Genomic DNA, 18,736 nt, shown 5'->3' on the forward strand with positions numbered 1-18,736 from the left:
ATCAGAACATGGACTGTCCCTCCATGGCACTTGTTAGAGGGTACTTGTGAAAGGCATAATGTAATGATGTGGGATGCCTGGAATATGAGAAGACTCCTAAATGAGGCGATTTGACTCCCTGTGTTCTGGAGTTTGCCTTCTCTCAGTGGAAAGACACAGGTTGGTGCAGCTGAGGTACATTACAGTGAGGTATAGTTTGGTTCCTTAGCTCTGAACAAAATAGATTGGTTTGCAGCTGGGGTGAGGAGAGCTGCCTTAAAACACAGCTGCCTTTATTGTCCTTTATTTGGGGAGGAATTCAGTGGTATTAAGAGCCAACCTTAGTAATTAGTGTAAGAAATTGCTTTGGCTTTTGTGTTTCTCTTCTGTGTTTCATTTCTGAGGCTTAGCTCTGCCCCAGGATTAGCTCTATCTTTTTCCTTCCCTGGTTCATGAGCTGCCTTATGTTCATCCACTTTATGCAGGTATTTAGTGGATATGTTCCTGCATATGTCTGGCTTACTACACTGTGAACACAATTTCTTTCCTAGCCTTTAATTGATTTGGATAATAAAGTGCAATTATAAACTCAATAAAAATTGGTTATTTTAAAGGAAGAGCAGGAAGGAAAGAAACGTAAATGATGCTGTGCTGTGTGACTAGATAATAATGCAAAATCCCCTTTGCTTTACACTCTAAATGCTCTCTTGCTTCCAAGGGAGGCTTGACCTTAGACAAGAACTAACTAAGAAGTATGAGGTGCCCTGCCAGGGGGATGCTCTGGCAAGATTTGTTTATGGCATGTGTCAGGGATGAGACAGTGTACTGGGATGGGAAGAAGGGAGAATTGAAAATGCTTCAGCCATTCTGGGCAGCTCTGTAAGGTACCCAAATAGGACATGGATTTTTTCAATCCCTTTGAGAGCTGAACCTTTGGGAATTTATCCTTTAGTCAGTGTCTACTTTTTCACTAGAGAGCAAAAGGCCTGATATCTGAGGTTGTGTCTTGGATTTAGGAAATCTATGTCTTTTTGAGCATTGCATCTTACTGATGACTTCTCTATATTTTTTATCTTTCCCCTTTGTTTTTCCCACTGGAAGTGCCAAAGGGAGAGATCATTTCTGATTAGGTGTGGCTGCTTGTGTGCTTGACTGCTGTATTGACATGGATTCATATCTGGGGTTGCTTGCATACAGTAATTGAGTTTCTTTGTTTCTCTTTGTTTTCCCAGTTGGGAGGCTGTGGAATCCTTGGTGTAGGCATCTGGCTGGCTGTTACTCAAGGAAACTTTGCCACCCTCTCGTCTTCTTTCCCGTCCCTGTCAGCTGCCAACCTTCTGATCGTCACAGGGACGTTTGTCATGATCATTGGCTTCGTGGGCTGCATAGGTGCCATCAAAGAAAACAAGTGCCTCCTGCTGAGTGTGAGTATTGAGCTGCTGCAGTGTTGCTGTCATTTGGTGCTGGTGCTATTGCAGTGCATGTTGCAGTGACCTGTATTTCAGCAGAAGTTGCCCACATGACACAGATGAGATGTGAGTCACGTGTGAATCAGGCTTTGATCGCTCTAAGGAGCTGCCAGACATTCTGACCACCCTGTCCATGGAGGATCAGACCTGCAAGAAGGGAATTGTTAGTGGTGGGGTAGGTTTCCTTGAAATCTTCAGAAAAGAGGAAGAGTTTTGTGAAGATATCTTTTGCAGTGTATCTTTGAATTATTTTTCACTCAGCTTTGGTAGCAATCCACTCCAAAGGTTTGCCCTGGTGGGACTGATGGTCCGAAGTCCTGGGCAGAAGGATCAATGTAGGCAGGAAATGAGTTGATTTTGAAGAGGTTGAGTTTGGTTTAAACTGAAAATGAAGACCTTCGGATTTGACAATGCTGGTTTTGCCAACCACTAACTCTCCAAAAGCTGACATGTCAGGAAGGTCATAGCACAAGGAGACTGCTGTGAAATCAAAGATTCATAAGGTGCCAGCTGTCCATGATTTCACAGAAGTTTAAACCACATCCCTGGTGTATTTTATCAAAATGCAGTTTGATGCCACTCAAAGATGAACTTTAGGAGTAGTGAATACCTTCTGTAGTTGATGTTAGTGTATATTTTGCATCCTGTTCAGCTGAGGACCAGGAAGTGAGGTGATTTTGCTGCTCAAGTCTAGGACTTCACCATGAGGTTTGGCAAAACTCAGAGTGAAGAGAAGCTGTAGTTCAGCTGGTGATCTGATGATGCCTCTGTAAAAGGTTGTTCCTTACTGTGCTTCACATAATAATTTTTTTCCGCTGGGAACTACAGAATGAGTTGAGGCACACAGCCCCCAAATATCTTAAGTGACTGAGATTCAAAGCCTCAATAGAGGACTCTTTCCAAGCCATTGCCTTAATCAGTTGTTTCTGCTGATTTTTAGGCAGTGAGAACTAGTCAGTCCAGGCTAGTAAAGGCAATGTATGTGGCTTGAAACTAAAATGAACAATATAAATGGAAATTACAGCAGTTATGTGAGTGAAAATTTAAACTGGGAAAGGCTGAAGTTAGAATCTGAGGCTGAAAGTCCTTGACATTTTTAACAGTCCTATAAATACACACTTTGTGGAGGAAGTGTCTGCCCAGCCAGCTGTAATGGATTACAGCTTCAATGCCAATACAGCAGGGGCCTTCAGGGGGCAAATTCTAATGGTATAGCTTACATGTGCAAAATTAATCTGCTTTGTGTTTTCCTGGAGGCCTAGCTCAGGTGTGACTGCAGTGAGTAGTGCCTGCTTGTGTGTTAGGATCAGGTCAGGACCTGGTCAGTCATCAGTACTGGAAGAGTTTAAGTCTTCTATCTCTTATGGTTCTTTGGCCCTCATCTGTCCTTTTAGTAAGGGCAAAGACTCTCTTGATCAGCCATCACTGCTCAGATAGATGAATGCACTCAGCCAGCCCCAGCTGGGCATCCATGGGAGATGGAAATGTTTGCAGGTACTGCTCCTCCTGACATCCTGCACAGCACTCAGAATCCAGTGTCCTTCAGTGCATGACATAAGGACTGTACTTGATGGATCAGGTTGAGTAATACAAAGGAATCCAAATTCATTTAGGAACTCTCTGCATGGGAGAATGGGAAAACTTGATCTGATTTAGTACCCACATTTCACTCTGTCTGCCTGTCCTTACCTTTCTGTACTGTAGCTATTCAGTGTGGCCTCTATTTTACTCAATTTTCTTCAAAATTGAGTTTTGTTAAAGCTGATTATAGCTACTTTAATTCTAAATAAGCCTGACTGTAGAGGGCTGAAATACAGTTTCATTAGTCCACATTGAATTCAGTTTTTATTTGGTCTAGAGTAACTTACCACATTGCATTGCACTGGTACTTACTGTCAGTAAATACCAGTGAGATTTTTGAGCTCTTCTGAGTTTTTTTGGTTTATTTTTGTTGTGCCTATCTCTTTGGAAGAGAAATGGATGGTGGTACCAGCTCCTGTTTCTGGGAACAAAGCCTTATCATGTAGGTTTGTCCTTAGTCTTACTTTCCCCAGATTGCTGGTTCTATTTGACTAGAGTTTGCAATAGTGTTTTCAAGGTCAAGGCTGGGACGTTTGGTTTTGGCCATTTTCCTAGGTAACACAGACAGTAAAACAAATGCTTGAATGAAAGAAGTTGCTGAATGTCAAGGCTGTTCTTAGGGTGTGTGGTCGCTATATTCCTTCATCCTTTTCTTATTCCACAGGTGTTCCCAACACTGTGTTCTGCCACAATGAAAATTATGTCTTCCCAGAATATCTCTGGTTTTTGTTAAACATCCCTGAAAATGCCCTTCCTACTGCTTTTTAAGAGGATTGTTGTGTTGCAGCTGGCTTGCAACAGGATTTACCATCTAAATTGTAAAGGGAAAGCTCCTAAGTGTTCCCAGCCTCATGTGGCTGTGACACACGCAGTGGTTAACAATCACTCACTGATCAGGTCCTTACACTCCTTTCTACATCTCCCTGGCTGCCACTTAACATCTTGCCTTGGTCCTGGTGGTAGCTAAGATTGCTTTTGGAACTAAATTTATGTCTCCAGAAGGCATTGCCACAAATGTGACAGCCATTCATGGAGTAAGTTGTCTTGCTGCCATATTTTCCTGTGCAGCATTTGCTTTAGCTAACTTTTTGTAACCTTTTATTCCGTTTGGAAATACGAGCTTTGAAAGTAGAAATGGAGAAACTGAAGTCTGTCTCCACAGGTGTTTAAGAGGGGATGGTGGAGGCTGTTTGGTTGTATGGGTAGTATATTCTGTTGCACCGCTCTCTGGATAATGTATTTGGATAAATTGCCCTCACCTCTTGATATTTGTTGAGCCCCAGCACTAGAATCCCAGAATGGTTTGGGTTGTAAAGGACCTTAAAGATCACCTAGTTCCAGCTCCCCTGGCATGGGCAGAGACACCTTCCACTAGACCACTAAACAAACTGGGATGGATGGGAGTAGGACCAGGTCTGCAGGTAGTTGTAACAGATTTGTGGTGAGCTTAAAAGCATGGAAAAGTTACTAATGTAGTACTAAAAGGAAAGCAAGAAGTAGACACTAGAATGTTGCACACTTTGCATATTTCAGTAGTCTGTGTGCAATAGTCTGATGAAGTGAGGCTTGGAATGGACAAAAAGAAGAAAAAGAGGAATAAACCAAGCTGGGGGAATACCTATGTCATCATGGTGGATTGGCAGATATTTATGTGATATCCTACATATGTGAGATCAGACATTGCTCCACTGAGCAGAACATTGCTGTGTATCTCTGAGTCAGTAGCAATGACCTCCCCTTTTCTTCTGCTCCACACAGTGTGAGAGAAAGCCTGGGATGTTAAGTATGACCATGGACAGTAATAAAGATGATGTAAATGGTTTTCCAGATGCTCTGCCCATACTGTATTCCTGTTGCCACCCACTCATCCTTAAGGTCTCCTTGAAGGCACTTGTGGCATTTTAAGCACAAAAACTACATGGTCATGCCTGGTTTTATACCAAGAGCAATTTGGATGTCCACTTGCTCATATCTCCCATAGTGCACCTCATCCTCATGTGGGGTTGTTGATAGTCTGACCTGCAAAGACAAATTTCCCATACATCAGGAGCACTTGTTTTGCTTCCTAAAAACAGAAGAAGGGGTAAAGCATGTGGAAGTTACCAGTTGGGAGGATGGGCTGCTGTTTTTAGGGTGGGCAGTTTGGAGGAAGACATTGGAGATATACCGCAGGAGTCATGGAGCACTATGGGGACCCTAAAATGAGCTTGAAGAGAGCAGGACAGGAAGAACTGCTTGCTCAACCCACCTGCACTGGAGAAGCAGAAGTTTATGTGACGGTAGACACAGGAGGTTTGTGGAAGGTCTTGCTTTAGAACTACTGCTATTATTTGATGATGTGATAAAGGATGAGATTTCCAACAGAATTTGCTTGAGTGAATGAAAATGAACAGTATCAAAGAGATATTTCAACCTATTTATATTTCTTACACTTAAGTTGCAGAGCAGATGAGACTCTGATCATGTATCTTTGTGTTGTGCACATACGACATTTGTATTGGGTTGTCAGAGCACACCTGTAAGCTCTTTGGTATTAGGCTGCTGTGATGTTAGGTGTGAATGTTAGTAATTGCTTACCTCTGGCATTTGCCAATGGCTTTTGAAAGAAGGGAGAATAGACCAAGTGTTTTGAGAAGTAGGGGACAGATGGGGAAAGGAGATCGAAAGCAGTAGTAAAGTTCAGTTTGTAAATGAGATTTTTGCACAGCTGTGTGCAGTAGTCAGGAATGATCCACATTAACTCTCTGAATCGAGAGTTTAGATAGTCTAAAGCTTCACAGATTTACTGACTTGAAAGGAATTACCTTGTGTCCACTGCAGATTTTCTTTACTCAGCAGCAGATGTATAGTCAGGACAGTGCTTCCTTAATCTCTTAAGAAACAGGCCCATTCCTATTTCTCAGCATTCAGAGGAATAGAATAATATGAAAATCTAAGAGATTATAGAAAAAAATAAAAGGAAACCTCAGCCATCCTATGCATTCTTCAAAAATACATAGATGGGATGAGTTTTGCAGCTGTCATTCTAAGATTTCAGTGAACAAAGAATGTGTATTTGCACTGATTCTTATTTGCTCCAGCTACAATGTGAAAGAAGATAAACTTTTTCCATTATTAGATTTCCCTAGGGAAATCAAAGCAAAAGGCATTCTTGAGATAAGTATGCAACCTGGTATGTATAATCTTACATCTGAATGTAGATGCAAATTGATGAATGAAGTAGGCAAACAGTACTCTCTTGCTTCAATAAGATTTGTTTAACATTTCTGCAAGTATTGTTGCTCGAGACTGTATGACTGAGGTCCCTCTGCTACAAGCTCAGCTGTAGTTAGAAAATGGCAGCTTTGTTCTGATGGGTTGGGTCAGTGTCCTGAACCAGTGACAGAGACAATAAGGCAAGAGTTTGACTCGAGAAGGTTAATTTATGGACTTCCATTGAATTTTTTTCATGAGTATTTGGTCCTGCATTGTTAGATCATGTAGCTGTAGTGCAAATCTCTATGGGTTATCTTCATACAAAATTAGGAATCCATCTTTGCTGGTTTTCCCTTTGGAAATGCAATACAGTTCTAATGTCCATCAGAGCTTTTAGCCATATCTGTCATCTTTGTGAATTTTAACAAAATGTTTGGCTTGGATGCTCTTAACTCCACTGCAATGCATGTGCTTCCCTGCTGAGGGCAGGTCCTTGCAGGAGCTGAGGCACCACTTTGCTCTACCACTCAAACAGAATCAGTTGTGGTGGTCTGATCACAGTGCTGACTTCAGGCAGGCGCTCTGTGTACAAAACCACCACAACCTGAACAGACCATTTCTCTATGCTAAAGAAATTTATGCCTGATTAAGTACTTTGATGCTCAAATGTTGACCCAGCTGATCCTTAAGGGTCTGTGTAAACATTAGCATCTATGTTTGGGGAGCTAAATTGCCTGAATTCTCTGCCTTTTGTACATATTTAGCAGATATCAGTGTTTGTATGCTTGCCCTGAAAAAAGTAATTCATTATTTCATGGATAGTCCAGGTTAAAAGTCTCAGCTCTAGATGTTAAATCATGATGATTATGAAATTTATTACCTGTATTGCAGTATCCCCTGCAGGCAGCCTGTGAGGATGCTCGTTCTGTATGAAACTCCTGGTAAGCAGAGGTACCTGCCCAGTGGAGCCTGCCATCTAATTAGATAAGACAAATGGAAAATATTACTATCCTCATTAGATGGGGAGCTGCAGCAAAGTGAAACTAAGTGCCTTGCATAGGCTGCACTGGGAGATTGTGAGAGAGCCATGAAGCAAACCCAAATTGTCTAAATCTCAGCTCAGTGCCTTTATCATCTTTCTGTGATTACAGCAGAACATGTCTAGCCATCCTGTGTGCTTCAGTGACCTTTAAGAAGCATTTAGTCTATGTTTCTATAACAGTAATGACGATTTTGATTTCTTTTATCATATGTATTGTGTCCAAATGAAAAATAAATATCCCAAAGCAAAATTATTTCTCAATTTTTATTTAGTTGAAAAATATAATTGGAAGATTTAGCTGTTTTCTGAGGGCAACACTGAAGGCTGTCCCAGCTGAACTGATCAGACTAATTGCAACATTGCCTTCAGTTAAATGTGAAACAGAACATTTAGAGAAGCTGCTGGAAGGGGTCTGTGTAAATGGTCTAGTGCATATGTTTTTGCAAATAGGAACTTAATTTTGGTCCAGGATATAATAGTAATATTGGTTAAAAACAGTAGGGGGCCTTTGTGAAGGATGGATTTTAATCTCCAAGTGGTTGTTGTAGCACACGTCTATAGACACTATGTTTCCAGACACTTGAAAGTTAAATAATAACCCTTGTCCTGGAAGGAAATAAGTTTCATAGGCAGTTCTTTATTTCACCCTCAGATTTTGTGTCACTTCTTTTTTTCCTCCAGTGATTTGGTACTAAGAACACATTTTTCTGCTCTGTTTGGGATGCAGCATGGCAAATAATCCAGTCAAAAGAGGTAGAGGATGAGGGGATCCTTCACCACATATTACCTACACAAAAATAAATTAGAAAGGGGAAGGGGCTTGAAACAGACAAAATGCTAATTCCTCTCTGATTATCCAAAGCCTGCTGCCTTACAAAGCACCAAAATTGGGTTCCAGCATATCAAGTATTAACAAAATGGATTAGATACTCCTACTTCCCCTTAGCCCTGATTTGCGGTTAACTCTGATTTTTATTTTAGAAAAGCTGAAACAATGGTTAATGAGAAAGGGAAGGAAAGTAATCATTAACAGGCAGATCTGTGTGTTCAGTTTAATTTAAATGATAACCTTGTGTTAATAAGCAAGGAGTTCATCACAGCTGCTGGAATGAATAAAATCAGAATTAAACCTTGATATTAGGTCAGGACCAGCTGTGGAATGCACTGATGCTATATAAATATCTGTGTGACTATCCAGAAATCAAAAGATCATCATTTGTGGAATAGTCCAAGGGGAAAATAAGTGCCCATGATGTTTTGTACTGTGCTGTTGAGAGTTTTCTGAACTCCAGCCAGCTCATCTGTAAGTGAAGCAGCAATAAAGAAAATAAGGAAAAAGTTAATAAGTAGGAAGAAAAAGAGACTAAAAAACCCTACTGTTTTCAATAGTATTACTGGATCCAGAGAGCCGACAGTTGAAATTTCATTGGTGACAGGGAATTTATTTCAAAGCAGCTAAATGGGAAAGAAACAGCCTGTAAATGACTTCATCTCAGTAATTTAACGTACAGATCAAACAGTAGATTCTCATTTCAGTTTAGCACATGAGCTGGTGTTTTAGCAATCAAACTAGCAAAATCAGGGAAATGCTGGCTGCAGCCACAGCAGCAAGCAAGTAATGCAGAGACCAGACAGATGCCCTACATACAGCCTGAGAGCATCATACATCACGTATATCACTTCTCTGTACAGTGCTGTGTTGCATGTGAAATCCCAACTTGCTGCCTGTTTGGACTGTAAGTACTGAGCACCAATCTCCTCTAGTTTGGTTGTCTCCATTATGAAGAATCTGCTCCTCATTGCCCTTCAGTTTTTGGCTCCTTTTGCTTGGCTGATAATGAAACTTGTGAGGGGATGGAGCCTGTCTGAGTCCTCCCCTTCCTCCCTTATTTTCTTCAGCTCTAGGAGCAGTTAATCAAAGGGAGGGGAGAAAGAATAAAGCTGTTTTTCTTCCCTCCTGGTTTTAGACTCGACCCTAGGGTCAATGTGTAGGAAGCGCTTACCTCATGGGGTATATTCAATTTTCTGATAATAGACTGATGCAATACCACTAGTGCCTAATGTGCTTTGAATTACAGAATCACATAATATCATGAGTTGGAAGGGACCCACAGGGATAATTGAGTCCTTGCAAGACTACCTAACTAAACTAGACCAAACCATTCAACTAAGAGTGTCATCCAGAAACTCCTTGAACTCTGACAGGCTTGGAGACCCTCTTCTCTGGGGACCCTGTTCTGGTCAGTGAAGAACCTTTTCCTAATGCCCCCATTCCTTTTTGTAGTGCCAAGACAGTGTTTTATGGCCGTCACACACTCTGGCAGCACTGTATGCAGGAGTCAGGGGAGCTGTACTAATTCAGGTCAGCTGAAGGTTTAATCTGTTTGCCTAAATGGCTCTCAGTGTTGGAGTTCCTAACTCCTTGTTGGTTAAAGTGTATCAGCAGTATTAGCTTCTCTGACAGCCTAGAGAGTGCAGGCTCAGGTTCCCCTGCCTCCTACAAAATTTCCCTTATCCCATCGTTTGTCTCAGCATTCAACCAGCTCTCATGTGCCAGAGGTTCTTCAAAAGAAGCCTGGCTCTGAGTCATTTCCAGATCCAGACCTAGTATCACCTGCAAGAGCTGAAAGACAACACAATTACTCCCATTTTGAAAGTAAAGGACAGTAGCCTGTGTGTTCCCTGCTAGCCCAGACATTCATGTTACTTTTGAGCATAACATTTGCTGGGGTTTTTTTCCTAATAAGAAGATCATCTCTTCGGATAGAAAGCAATAGGCTTACCAAAGCATCATATGTGCTTTTATTCCCAGTCATTCTTGTGTTATTTTTAACCACCTTAATAGTGCAACCTAAATTGAAGAGCAACATTGGCTTCTTTTTCTACAAGGATTAGAATTACCTGACCCTCAGAAAAATGTAACTCTGGAGGTAAAGACATGGAAGCTAGTTTGTGTAAATCAGTGATGCCTACACAAGGTACAGCCAGAGCTGATTTGATGCTATAGACATTTCAGATCCCCAGTATTACCAGCTAAAAGGCAGAATTAGGTAAGCCAGACTGACTGCTTCATTTTTTAAGCTACTACAAGACTGACGTTTGTCTGATGCAGCAGCTTCTGTGTAGCACATTTGAGAACCACAAACTGGGGGTAAAATCAGCAGTAGAACTTAAATACAGACAAAATACTCTAACTTGTCCTTTATTTTCTCCTTGACCATCTTCTTCTCACCATCTCTGTCACCTACACATACAGCACAGTTTCTAGGCACTGTTTTGAGACTCCTAGAAATAAGAGAATTTTTCTATTGTTATAGTTAGCAGGTGAGGTTCTATTGCAAGCTTAGCTCAGGGTCTGCAAATATGTGTAAAGGGAGAACTGCAGAATTTCACAGTGATATTCTTCCCCTTCAGCTCATCACAAGTCAGCTGAGCAGCATGGTCATGTCATTTGCCCTTATCATCCTGGGGCAGCTTCTGTCAGTGTGCCCAGCTCTTGGGTTCAGCCAGATGTTTGGTGTGAGCAGCAGTGTGGAGCCAGCCCTGCCAGCCCCTCACTCCTCACGCAGGATGTGGGAACTGCTGCTCTCCTCCTCCTCTGGGGGCTCTGAGCTGTCTGATCCTGTTTCATGCTGGTACTCCACATGACAACAAATATCCTGGGGACAGCAGATTCGGGGAAGAAGCTTCATTTGCTGAATACACAGGTGCTGTTAAAGTGTGAGTAAAAGGTGCAAGTTTAGACATGAATGAACATTGCATGCCATCACCATAGACAGAGAAGGTGGGTTTAAAGCCAAGCCAGAGCCTTTCAGCTGTATGGACTGCATCCCTTACCTTTGTTAGATGGACTCAAGCAGCTGCTTAGTGGGGTGGCACAGGGATTTGAAAGAGCTGCTCTAATGTTTTATTTCTTCTTCAGCTACTTGTACTTCACAAGTAGCATGAGTTTCTTTCCTGACTAGTATAAAGAGTCACACCAGATCATGTCACACCTTTGCATTATGTTTGCAGAAGAGACAAAGCAACCCTTAAAATTAAAGTCAAAGGCCAGTGAGAGCTTTATTTGTTGCGAGGAGTCTGTGATCTGCTAAAGGCCCTACACCCACCCACTGTTGTGATAGGAGAGTGATACCTGAGTAATAGTTGATGACACCTCATTGATTTTGAGTCAGTTTTTGTAGAATATGAAAAATTACTAGAAATGCCATAAAATACCAGTTAAAATCCTATGATGTGTAGTCTGGGAATATCAGGTCTCTCAACTCTCACTCACTAAGGCAGTGAGACTGAATGATTCCAACTGAAAGCAGTAATGAGACTCAAATGAAACACTGTTAATGTGTTAAGACTGCATATGTTGTATATCTTCCCAGAAATAATTACTGCAGATTTCTTTGAGCTTTATTGATCAGCAGGAGTTTTTGCACATTCATAAAATACGTAGTCCAAACATAAACAGAGCTGTACTATATATCCAGCAGGCATAAGGCATGAAAGACTTCGTCACAATCAGAACAAATTAGCTATTAAGGCTTTCAGAGAATAATAGCTGATGAACCAAATTTAGATACATGACGTTTTCATAATGGAGTTTCTGTTCATAAGTTTGCTCATATACATTACTGCCTTTTTACAGTTTATGAGCAAACTTATCATTTTTATGCTGAAAAAAAAATGATTGTGAGACTAAAGAGATTTACTTCCAAGGAAGTACTTAAAGAGCTAAATATGCACAGCATGGGAGGGAGAGAGAGGGCTCAGATGGGACATAAATCTATAAATATTCAAGGAGTATAAATGCTGTGGACAGAAAAGAAGCATTCATGGTGCTGCAAAGGGTGGTAAGTAGGAGCAATTGCATAGAACTAACCAAACGAGCATTCAAACCAGGTGTCAGCAAAACCTTTGGTATTGAGATGTATCATCAGAATCCACTGTGATAGAAATTGGAAGAAACAAACTGCCCTTTCCTTTTCCTCTGAAGTTCATGCAATAGATGAATACACTGGGATTTTATTGACTGTAATTCCAGTTATTGTTGCAGTCTTGGCACTGTCCTGTCATTTCTTGTTCACTGCTCTGTCTCTTTCTGTACAAGTCTTCCAGGCTGCAGAGGAAGTCACATCTAAGTACAATTCCCACTGCACTTTCTCTTCTGTTCTCCTCTCCTTGTTCAGTACCTTGGAAAGGAAAATCAAAGGAAATTTTAAAAAAATATAAGAGAATCTTTCATAATGTTCCTACTCCCTATTAATATATCAGATCAAGATGTCTTCAGGGAATTATGTTAAATCAAACTTCTTGTGAGAACTAGTGATACATTGAACAATGCTTTCAAAAGTGGAAGAAAGTTTCGTTGGGGTTTTTTTGAGTGCTGACAAAATCTGTTCCATATCAGTTTTTATTCTGTGAAAGCCAAGTACCAGTATGTTATTAAAAAGCTATTCTGGGAAGTATTTTAAAATGCTTGAGGATGATCTTCATATTGCTCTGCTTACAAAGCCAGATCCAACAATGGCAAAAATACACGACCCTTAAAAGAGTGGGTGATTCTCCAGTAACTGGAGTCCTTTTTTTTAGTATCTCAGTGGGAATTCTGGCATTGATTCAGACTTCTTTTAGGTGGTTTTTTCCAAAGTGTGGAATATGCAGTGAATTTGGCAATAGTTTATAGCATTCAGAATCTCTGGCAGTGTTACCCCTTTTGGTGCTCAACTTAGGCATCAAAGTTTGTTGATGCATCTCTCATAATTTGGTTGGGCATGGAGATGCTACACTTCTGCACGGAAGATAAAAAGATAAAAGATTTTAACAATGCCAACCATAGTAATGAGACATCATTACTCAATCCATTAAATAATATTTAAATATAAATAATATAATCTATGATAAAATAATAGGAAAATTACAAAGCATATTAAATTCAAGGAAAGCTTTAAATTTTCAGGCAGCATGGGAAAGTGTGGCTGCTATAAAATACATTAAGTTCTTTTGACTTTTAAATGGACCTCTGTGAATTTCTAGGTGTCCTGGTTTCAGCAGGGATAGAGCTCATTTTCTTTCCATGACAGAAGGTGAAAGTTTGGCACAACTTATTGAAAAAGGAGAGATACTATATACACCTTCAGTATTAAATATAGGATGCTATCCCTGAAGAGAAGGATGTGTGCAGGATTTGAGGTTACCTTTGACAGTATTTCTGTTCATATCAAATTACAATCTAAAAATCAAGCAGAGATCTTTCAAATGTGTGGAGACCTGCATTTTAATACATGTGCCTTTGTCTCAAATCAGAATAAAATGGTAAATGTAATAATTGGGTCGTTGTGGACCATACCAAGCCCCACATTCCTTTACCTTTCTTGACATGGAGAAGAAATGACACCTTCTTCCAGAATATGAAAAGGCTACATCTAAAGTGCTTAACCCAGTTTAAAGCTCCCCTGTAGAAGAGACATGTAAACACCAGAGGGGAATCACTGTGATGATTGTGGGGCACATGATGTGTGAGGACAGATTGAGAGATCTGGGTTTGTTCTGTCTTAAGAAATTAAAGCAAGGATATTTTATTCATGTCTTTAACTACCTTTCAGTAGAGTCTAAAGAAAATACAGCTTTTGGAAGGATTCACTGGGATGGTGCAAGAGGTAACAGGCATAGGTTAAAAACAAAGGATATTCCAATTAGAGATACAGAATATTTTTGTTATTATCATGAATATAGTGAAATATTGGGAAAAGGTAACCAGTGAGGCTGTGGATGACTGTCCATCTTTATCCTTGGAGATGCTCCTAAGGTGACAGGGTACAGCTCTGCACAGCTTCACACAGCTGACTGTGCCTTTAGGTAGGGATTGAACCAGGTGATCCCCTGAGGTCACTGACAACCAGTGTGTTTCTGTGATTCTAAGAGACTCTGTCTTCTAGCAGCCAGAGCTCGTCCATTCTTGAGCACCAAAGTTACGTATGTACGCATTAGGATCAGGCAGACAAATTAATAACCCTTCCAGGCTCTGAAGACCAACTATCTTAGCCCGAAGAATTGTCTGTAATTTCTTCTACTGAGGTGTGTATTCATTAGGAAGTGAAATGTAATACTGAAATTAAAGCTGATCGGTGAGGATTTGGTAATCCAGCTTTGGACTAAAAGGCAAAATGCTTCTATCATTTGTACCAAACTTTCAGTTAATGTTAAAGAGGAAGGACTGCCTGTAAATATTCTAATTTTTTTCCCTTCATCCTGGGAGCTGCTGCAGATGGAGAGCAGTTATGTTGCTGGAGCATTTTCAGAGGAGCAACCTCCATGCTCATGTGTTGTACTTCATACTGTCTGTCAGAAAAGAAGCCAACTGTCCACCTTGCAGGCTGTTTAAACACGATGGAAAGCTGTCTTCAACAGCTCTCTGTTGAAGTTATTTGTTCAGTTGCTTAGGTAGGTTATACTAATTTGCATGCAGTTTGGTGTAAACAATTTATTTGCTAGGCCACGAACTTTAAAATTGTTTTGGAATGTGTCACTATTCCAAAGAAACAGCTGGCTCTTGGGTCTTCCTACTCTTTTCATGTTTGTTGAAGAGGATTTGAACAACACTTTACAAGGAACTCCTGTCTCCTGTCATGAGCTAAGTTGAGAAGTGGGTCTGGCACACTGGGATCTTACTGTCCCTTCTGAGACAGACCCCTATCAAACTGAAAGCACTATTTCAGTGAGCACTGCAAACACAGCAGTCTTGATTTTGCCACCAGTTATGTTGCAATTAGTCTCATAGCAAAATGTTAGGAGGCTAACAAGACAATCACACATCGGTTTTCTTTGTATTGGGTCACTTTTGTCTTTGGGAGACTGAGAGATCAGCTACTCCTGACATGGTGAGATGGACAATTTGAGCAACATGATTCAGCTATTGAGAAGATTTGGGAAGGAAAGGCAGTGGGGAAGCCGAAGGCCCAGTTCAGTGTTTTAGTGTGTGATGCTCAGTCATCATGCAGAGAGGCAAGTCTGTAACACCTGAGAAACCAGGGAATCCTGTTTGTTTGGGAAGGAAACACAATTAACCTCTTGTCCTGTGCCTGTGTGAGCAATGATGGAAACGTGCTTTAAGTGATGTACATGGGGTACAGTTCTTGATTCTCCAACAGGTATTAACAGGCTGAATGAACAAAACTGTAAATAGTGGGTCAAAAGCCTGACACAGATCCAATGGGAATGGAGTTGAAAGCTGGGACCTCCTCTCCTCTAGGACATTTTTCTCTCTTTGACAGCAGGAGGTTGATACATATCCATGAGGAAGGCTCGATAGCAATTGCAGACTTCCTTTTCCATACCCCTTTAATGAGAATCTGTGGGAAAGGCATAGACTTTGTAGAATATGAAGACAGCTGCTGAGAAACTGGCCTTAGTTTTCTAAGGGTTGAAAATCAGCAGTGGTAGAAAGAAGGGTGTCACCTTACCTCCCTCCTCATCAAAACTTCTATGGGATTATTTCAGGTGTAATTTATGGAAAGCTGAGCAGTAGGGACCTCTCCACTGAACCTCTGCTAGGTTGCATCCCACTGTTTGACAAGTAGTATGGTAAAGCATTTCTCTGTACAAGGTCAGATTAATCTTTTTTTATGGAGTTTCACATGAATGCTTTGCTTTGGGATTGTTGTTTCCCCGTGCATAAATCTTTATTATAGCAACAGCCTACAGCCCCAGTGAACCAAACAAAACTCAATTTTATTTTTCTCTGTATTTATCACCACAGTGAGAGAACTCAATTGAAAAGCAGCCATGAGAGTTTCCAGCAGGTGTGTTGGGGGTTTAGGTGCTGTGAGCCTTCAGTGAGTTCATGTTCCTTCTAAATTTGAATGGTATATGCCAAGCTGGGTCTGGCCCTCAATTGGGCATCATTCCCTTTTGGATGACACTGAGGATGGAACTGAAAATGAGCTGTTGTTGGAAGGTGCTGTGGGAATAAAGGAGCAGATTGTGCATGTGTCCAGGCATGCACTTCAGTCTGGTGAATCACAGGACTTGCTGAAGTGTGCAGGCCTTGCTTTGCAGCCAGCACAAGCTAAAGCCTTGATTTCCTACTTTCCAAGGTGTTGGTTTGGGTTCAGGTGTAGCTTTCCTTTAGAGGGGGCATGACAGATGTGCTGACATGCAAGTGCTTGTAGCCTTTACCAGATGATGACTTTGAAGCCTCCATGTTTGGGTTATCTAATGTAATTAACCTCTGTAATAAAAGATAGGGCACAGGTCTCTCCTGTCTGTTCACGTGGGGATTCCTAATATTTGTTAGTTATCTGTGATAAACCATGTGGACTCTGTCAATGTAGAAAAAAAAAAAAAGAAGATAGAATTAGATATTTTATATAAAATCAAAATAATTTTATATGGAGATAAAGGATAATCCTGCTTATCTAGGTTTTGACTTTCTGAATAGTGTAAATTAGTTCTGGTTCACTGTATGACTTCCAAGATCTGCAGTGCGTGAAACCAAATTCCTAGGTTGGAGGACCCTCTGAGCCTATGTAGGGAAAGACTTAGATGTGATATGTAACCATCAGTGAGAGGATTTTTATTCCGATATTTCCTCAATTTTGAGTGCTTGACTCCACAATGTTAGCATCTTTTATGATGGAAGTGTCATACCTATTTGTCTAGCATGACCTGAGGAAGGCAGGAGCACCATCATGTCTCGCCAGAAGGTCCAGGCTCCTGCTGCTGGTGGACACAATGGCACAGCTGGCAACAGCAGCTGCCTGCCCCAGTCTGAAGATGAGAACTTTCAGCAGAGTTGGTGTTGCAGGGGAAAATACTCTTGAACTGTGAAATTTCACTTAATTTATTGTAAATTAAGTTAAAATTTTAATTACTGATCCTAGTATTGAGAAATAATGACACACTTGAGAAAACACCTCAGTTTCCCTCCAGACACCCTTCCTCCCCCCTTGCCAGTCTCCAGGCTTCTCCCATGTTCAGTGCTGGGGGTCAGTGCAGGTTACTTTTCCTTTTTCAGCCATTTTTTCTTTCTTGCTCCATTTTTTTCCATATCTCCAGCATGAGGTCCTCCCCAGCCCACCATCCTCTCAAAGGCCTCATTCCTCCTGGGAATCCATGTGCACAGGCATCCCCTGCCCCCTCTGTCACCTGCCCCCTGTGTCTCCTGCCTGGATCGTCTGCTGCCTGTAGGTTCAGTTTGTCTAAAACTTGTAGCCAAATATCACATCCTGAGCCAAACCATTCCCCATCTGCTGCTGAAAATGTTCTCACTTAGGGTCGCCTTTCTCCTGCAGTCACTCCCTGGCTTCATCTCCATGCTGCTGCCAGCAGAGAAGGGAGGAAAAGCTTTCTTGAGGCATAGGAAAAACAGATCCCTAAGTTTTATTCCAGTTCCTGGACATACCCACTGTTCCAGGTCATGTCCTGGGAAGTGGGGCTGGGGGTTATTGGCATTGGGGACATGGCAGAAATGCACCACAGGATCAGAAAAGATGCTCTGTGGGGTGGTTTATGGGTTGTCTGGTCATGTGTGAGCGTGTGGGTGTACAATTTGCAGGTTTTAGCTGCTGAGCCCTCTCATCTCTATGATGTGTGAAATGCAGTTTCATGAAGGCTAATAACTTTCCCACAAAAAATCCACTCATATTTGAGTAAGACAAAAGGCTGAAATTTCAGTGCCTGAAATGGAGCTGCACTGTTTCAGGTTCCAGCTCGAAACACTGCAGTATGAGAGGATTTCAAATTAAAGCAGCAGAAATTTAACCTAGGAAGAATAGCATACTTTGCCCTGCTTCATTCTTAGAAGTAATTGGAGTGCTATTTTTGACGTTCTTCCAAAAGCTTTTATCCTTTTGATAGAAACAGGAGCAGAATATATAAGCACTGATAATTAAGGTTTGGCAAAATGATAAGCTGATGAAACGGAGGTCCTGTGGTAGGAAATGCTGTGTATATAATGGGTAACAGTCTTTCTCTTTTGTTCTAGAAAATGTCTTGTGCAATCTTGTCTATGCCAGGGAATTTCACAGGGAGAAAATGGACTTCACATGCACATTTTGGAAAAGTGATGCTTTTATGGATGAGCAAAAAAGTACTCTACAGCCAAATAGATAGAGAAAAGTGTCTGTGCATCTTTGCAGAGTGATATGCTTTGTCCTGTTGCAGCTAATGCAATACAGCAGGCTAAAATTGTAAAAAATAAGCCAGCTGCACCAAACGGGTTTGCAAAGCCATACAGAAGGTCAGTGTTGGGTGGTAATGATATGGAAATCAGTTTGGATCACAGGCATAAATGAGTTCTGTGATTCAAAACTGGGCAGTAATAGGATACAGTATTAGGGTCAGGCAGGTGTAAAAATAGTGGTGATGAAAATTTGAAAATAAATAATTTAAGATTCATGGGGCAAAATGCAATGACTTCTGTAGACACAGTAATTGTACCAGGGAAGAAAAGTATTTTCCCCTTCATGACCTTTTGCCC

General features: G+C 41.1%; 1 protein-coding gene across 6 annotated transcripts in view; it reads left to right on the forward strand.

Annotated features, from left to right (window-relative positions):
- The window catches only part of TSPAN4 (tetraspanin 4), a 348,147-nt gene that overhangs the window by 280,654 nt on the left and 48,757 nt on the right, over positions 1-18,736 (forward strand). For all 6 annotated transcript variants that reach the window (XM_085062795.1, XM_085062793.1, XM_085062791.1 and 3 more), the window contains one exon: positions 1,212-1,403. In XM_085062795.1, coding sequence (XP_084918921.1) covers positions 1,212-1,403 — 192 coding nt within the window. The remainder of the gene's footprint in view (positions 1-1,211; positions 1,404-18,736) is intronic.

Source organism: Lichenostomus cassidix, chromosome 5, assembly GCF_008360975.1.
Source record: "Lichenostomus cassidix isolate B80296 chromosome 5, HeHo_3.0, whole genome shotgun sequence".
Lineage (NCBI taxonomy): Eukaryota > Metazoa > Chordata > Aves > Passeriformes > Meliphagidae > Lichenostomus > Lichenostomus cassidix.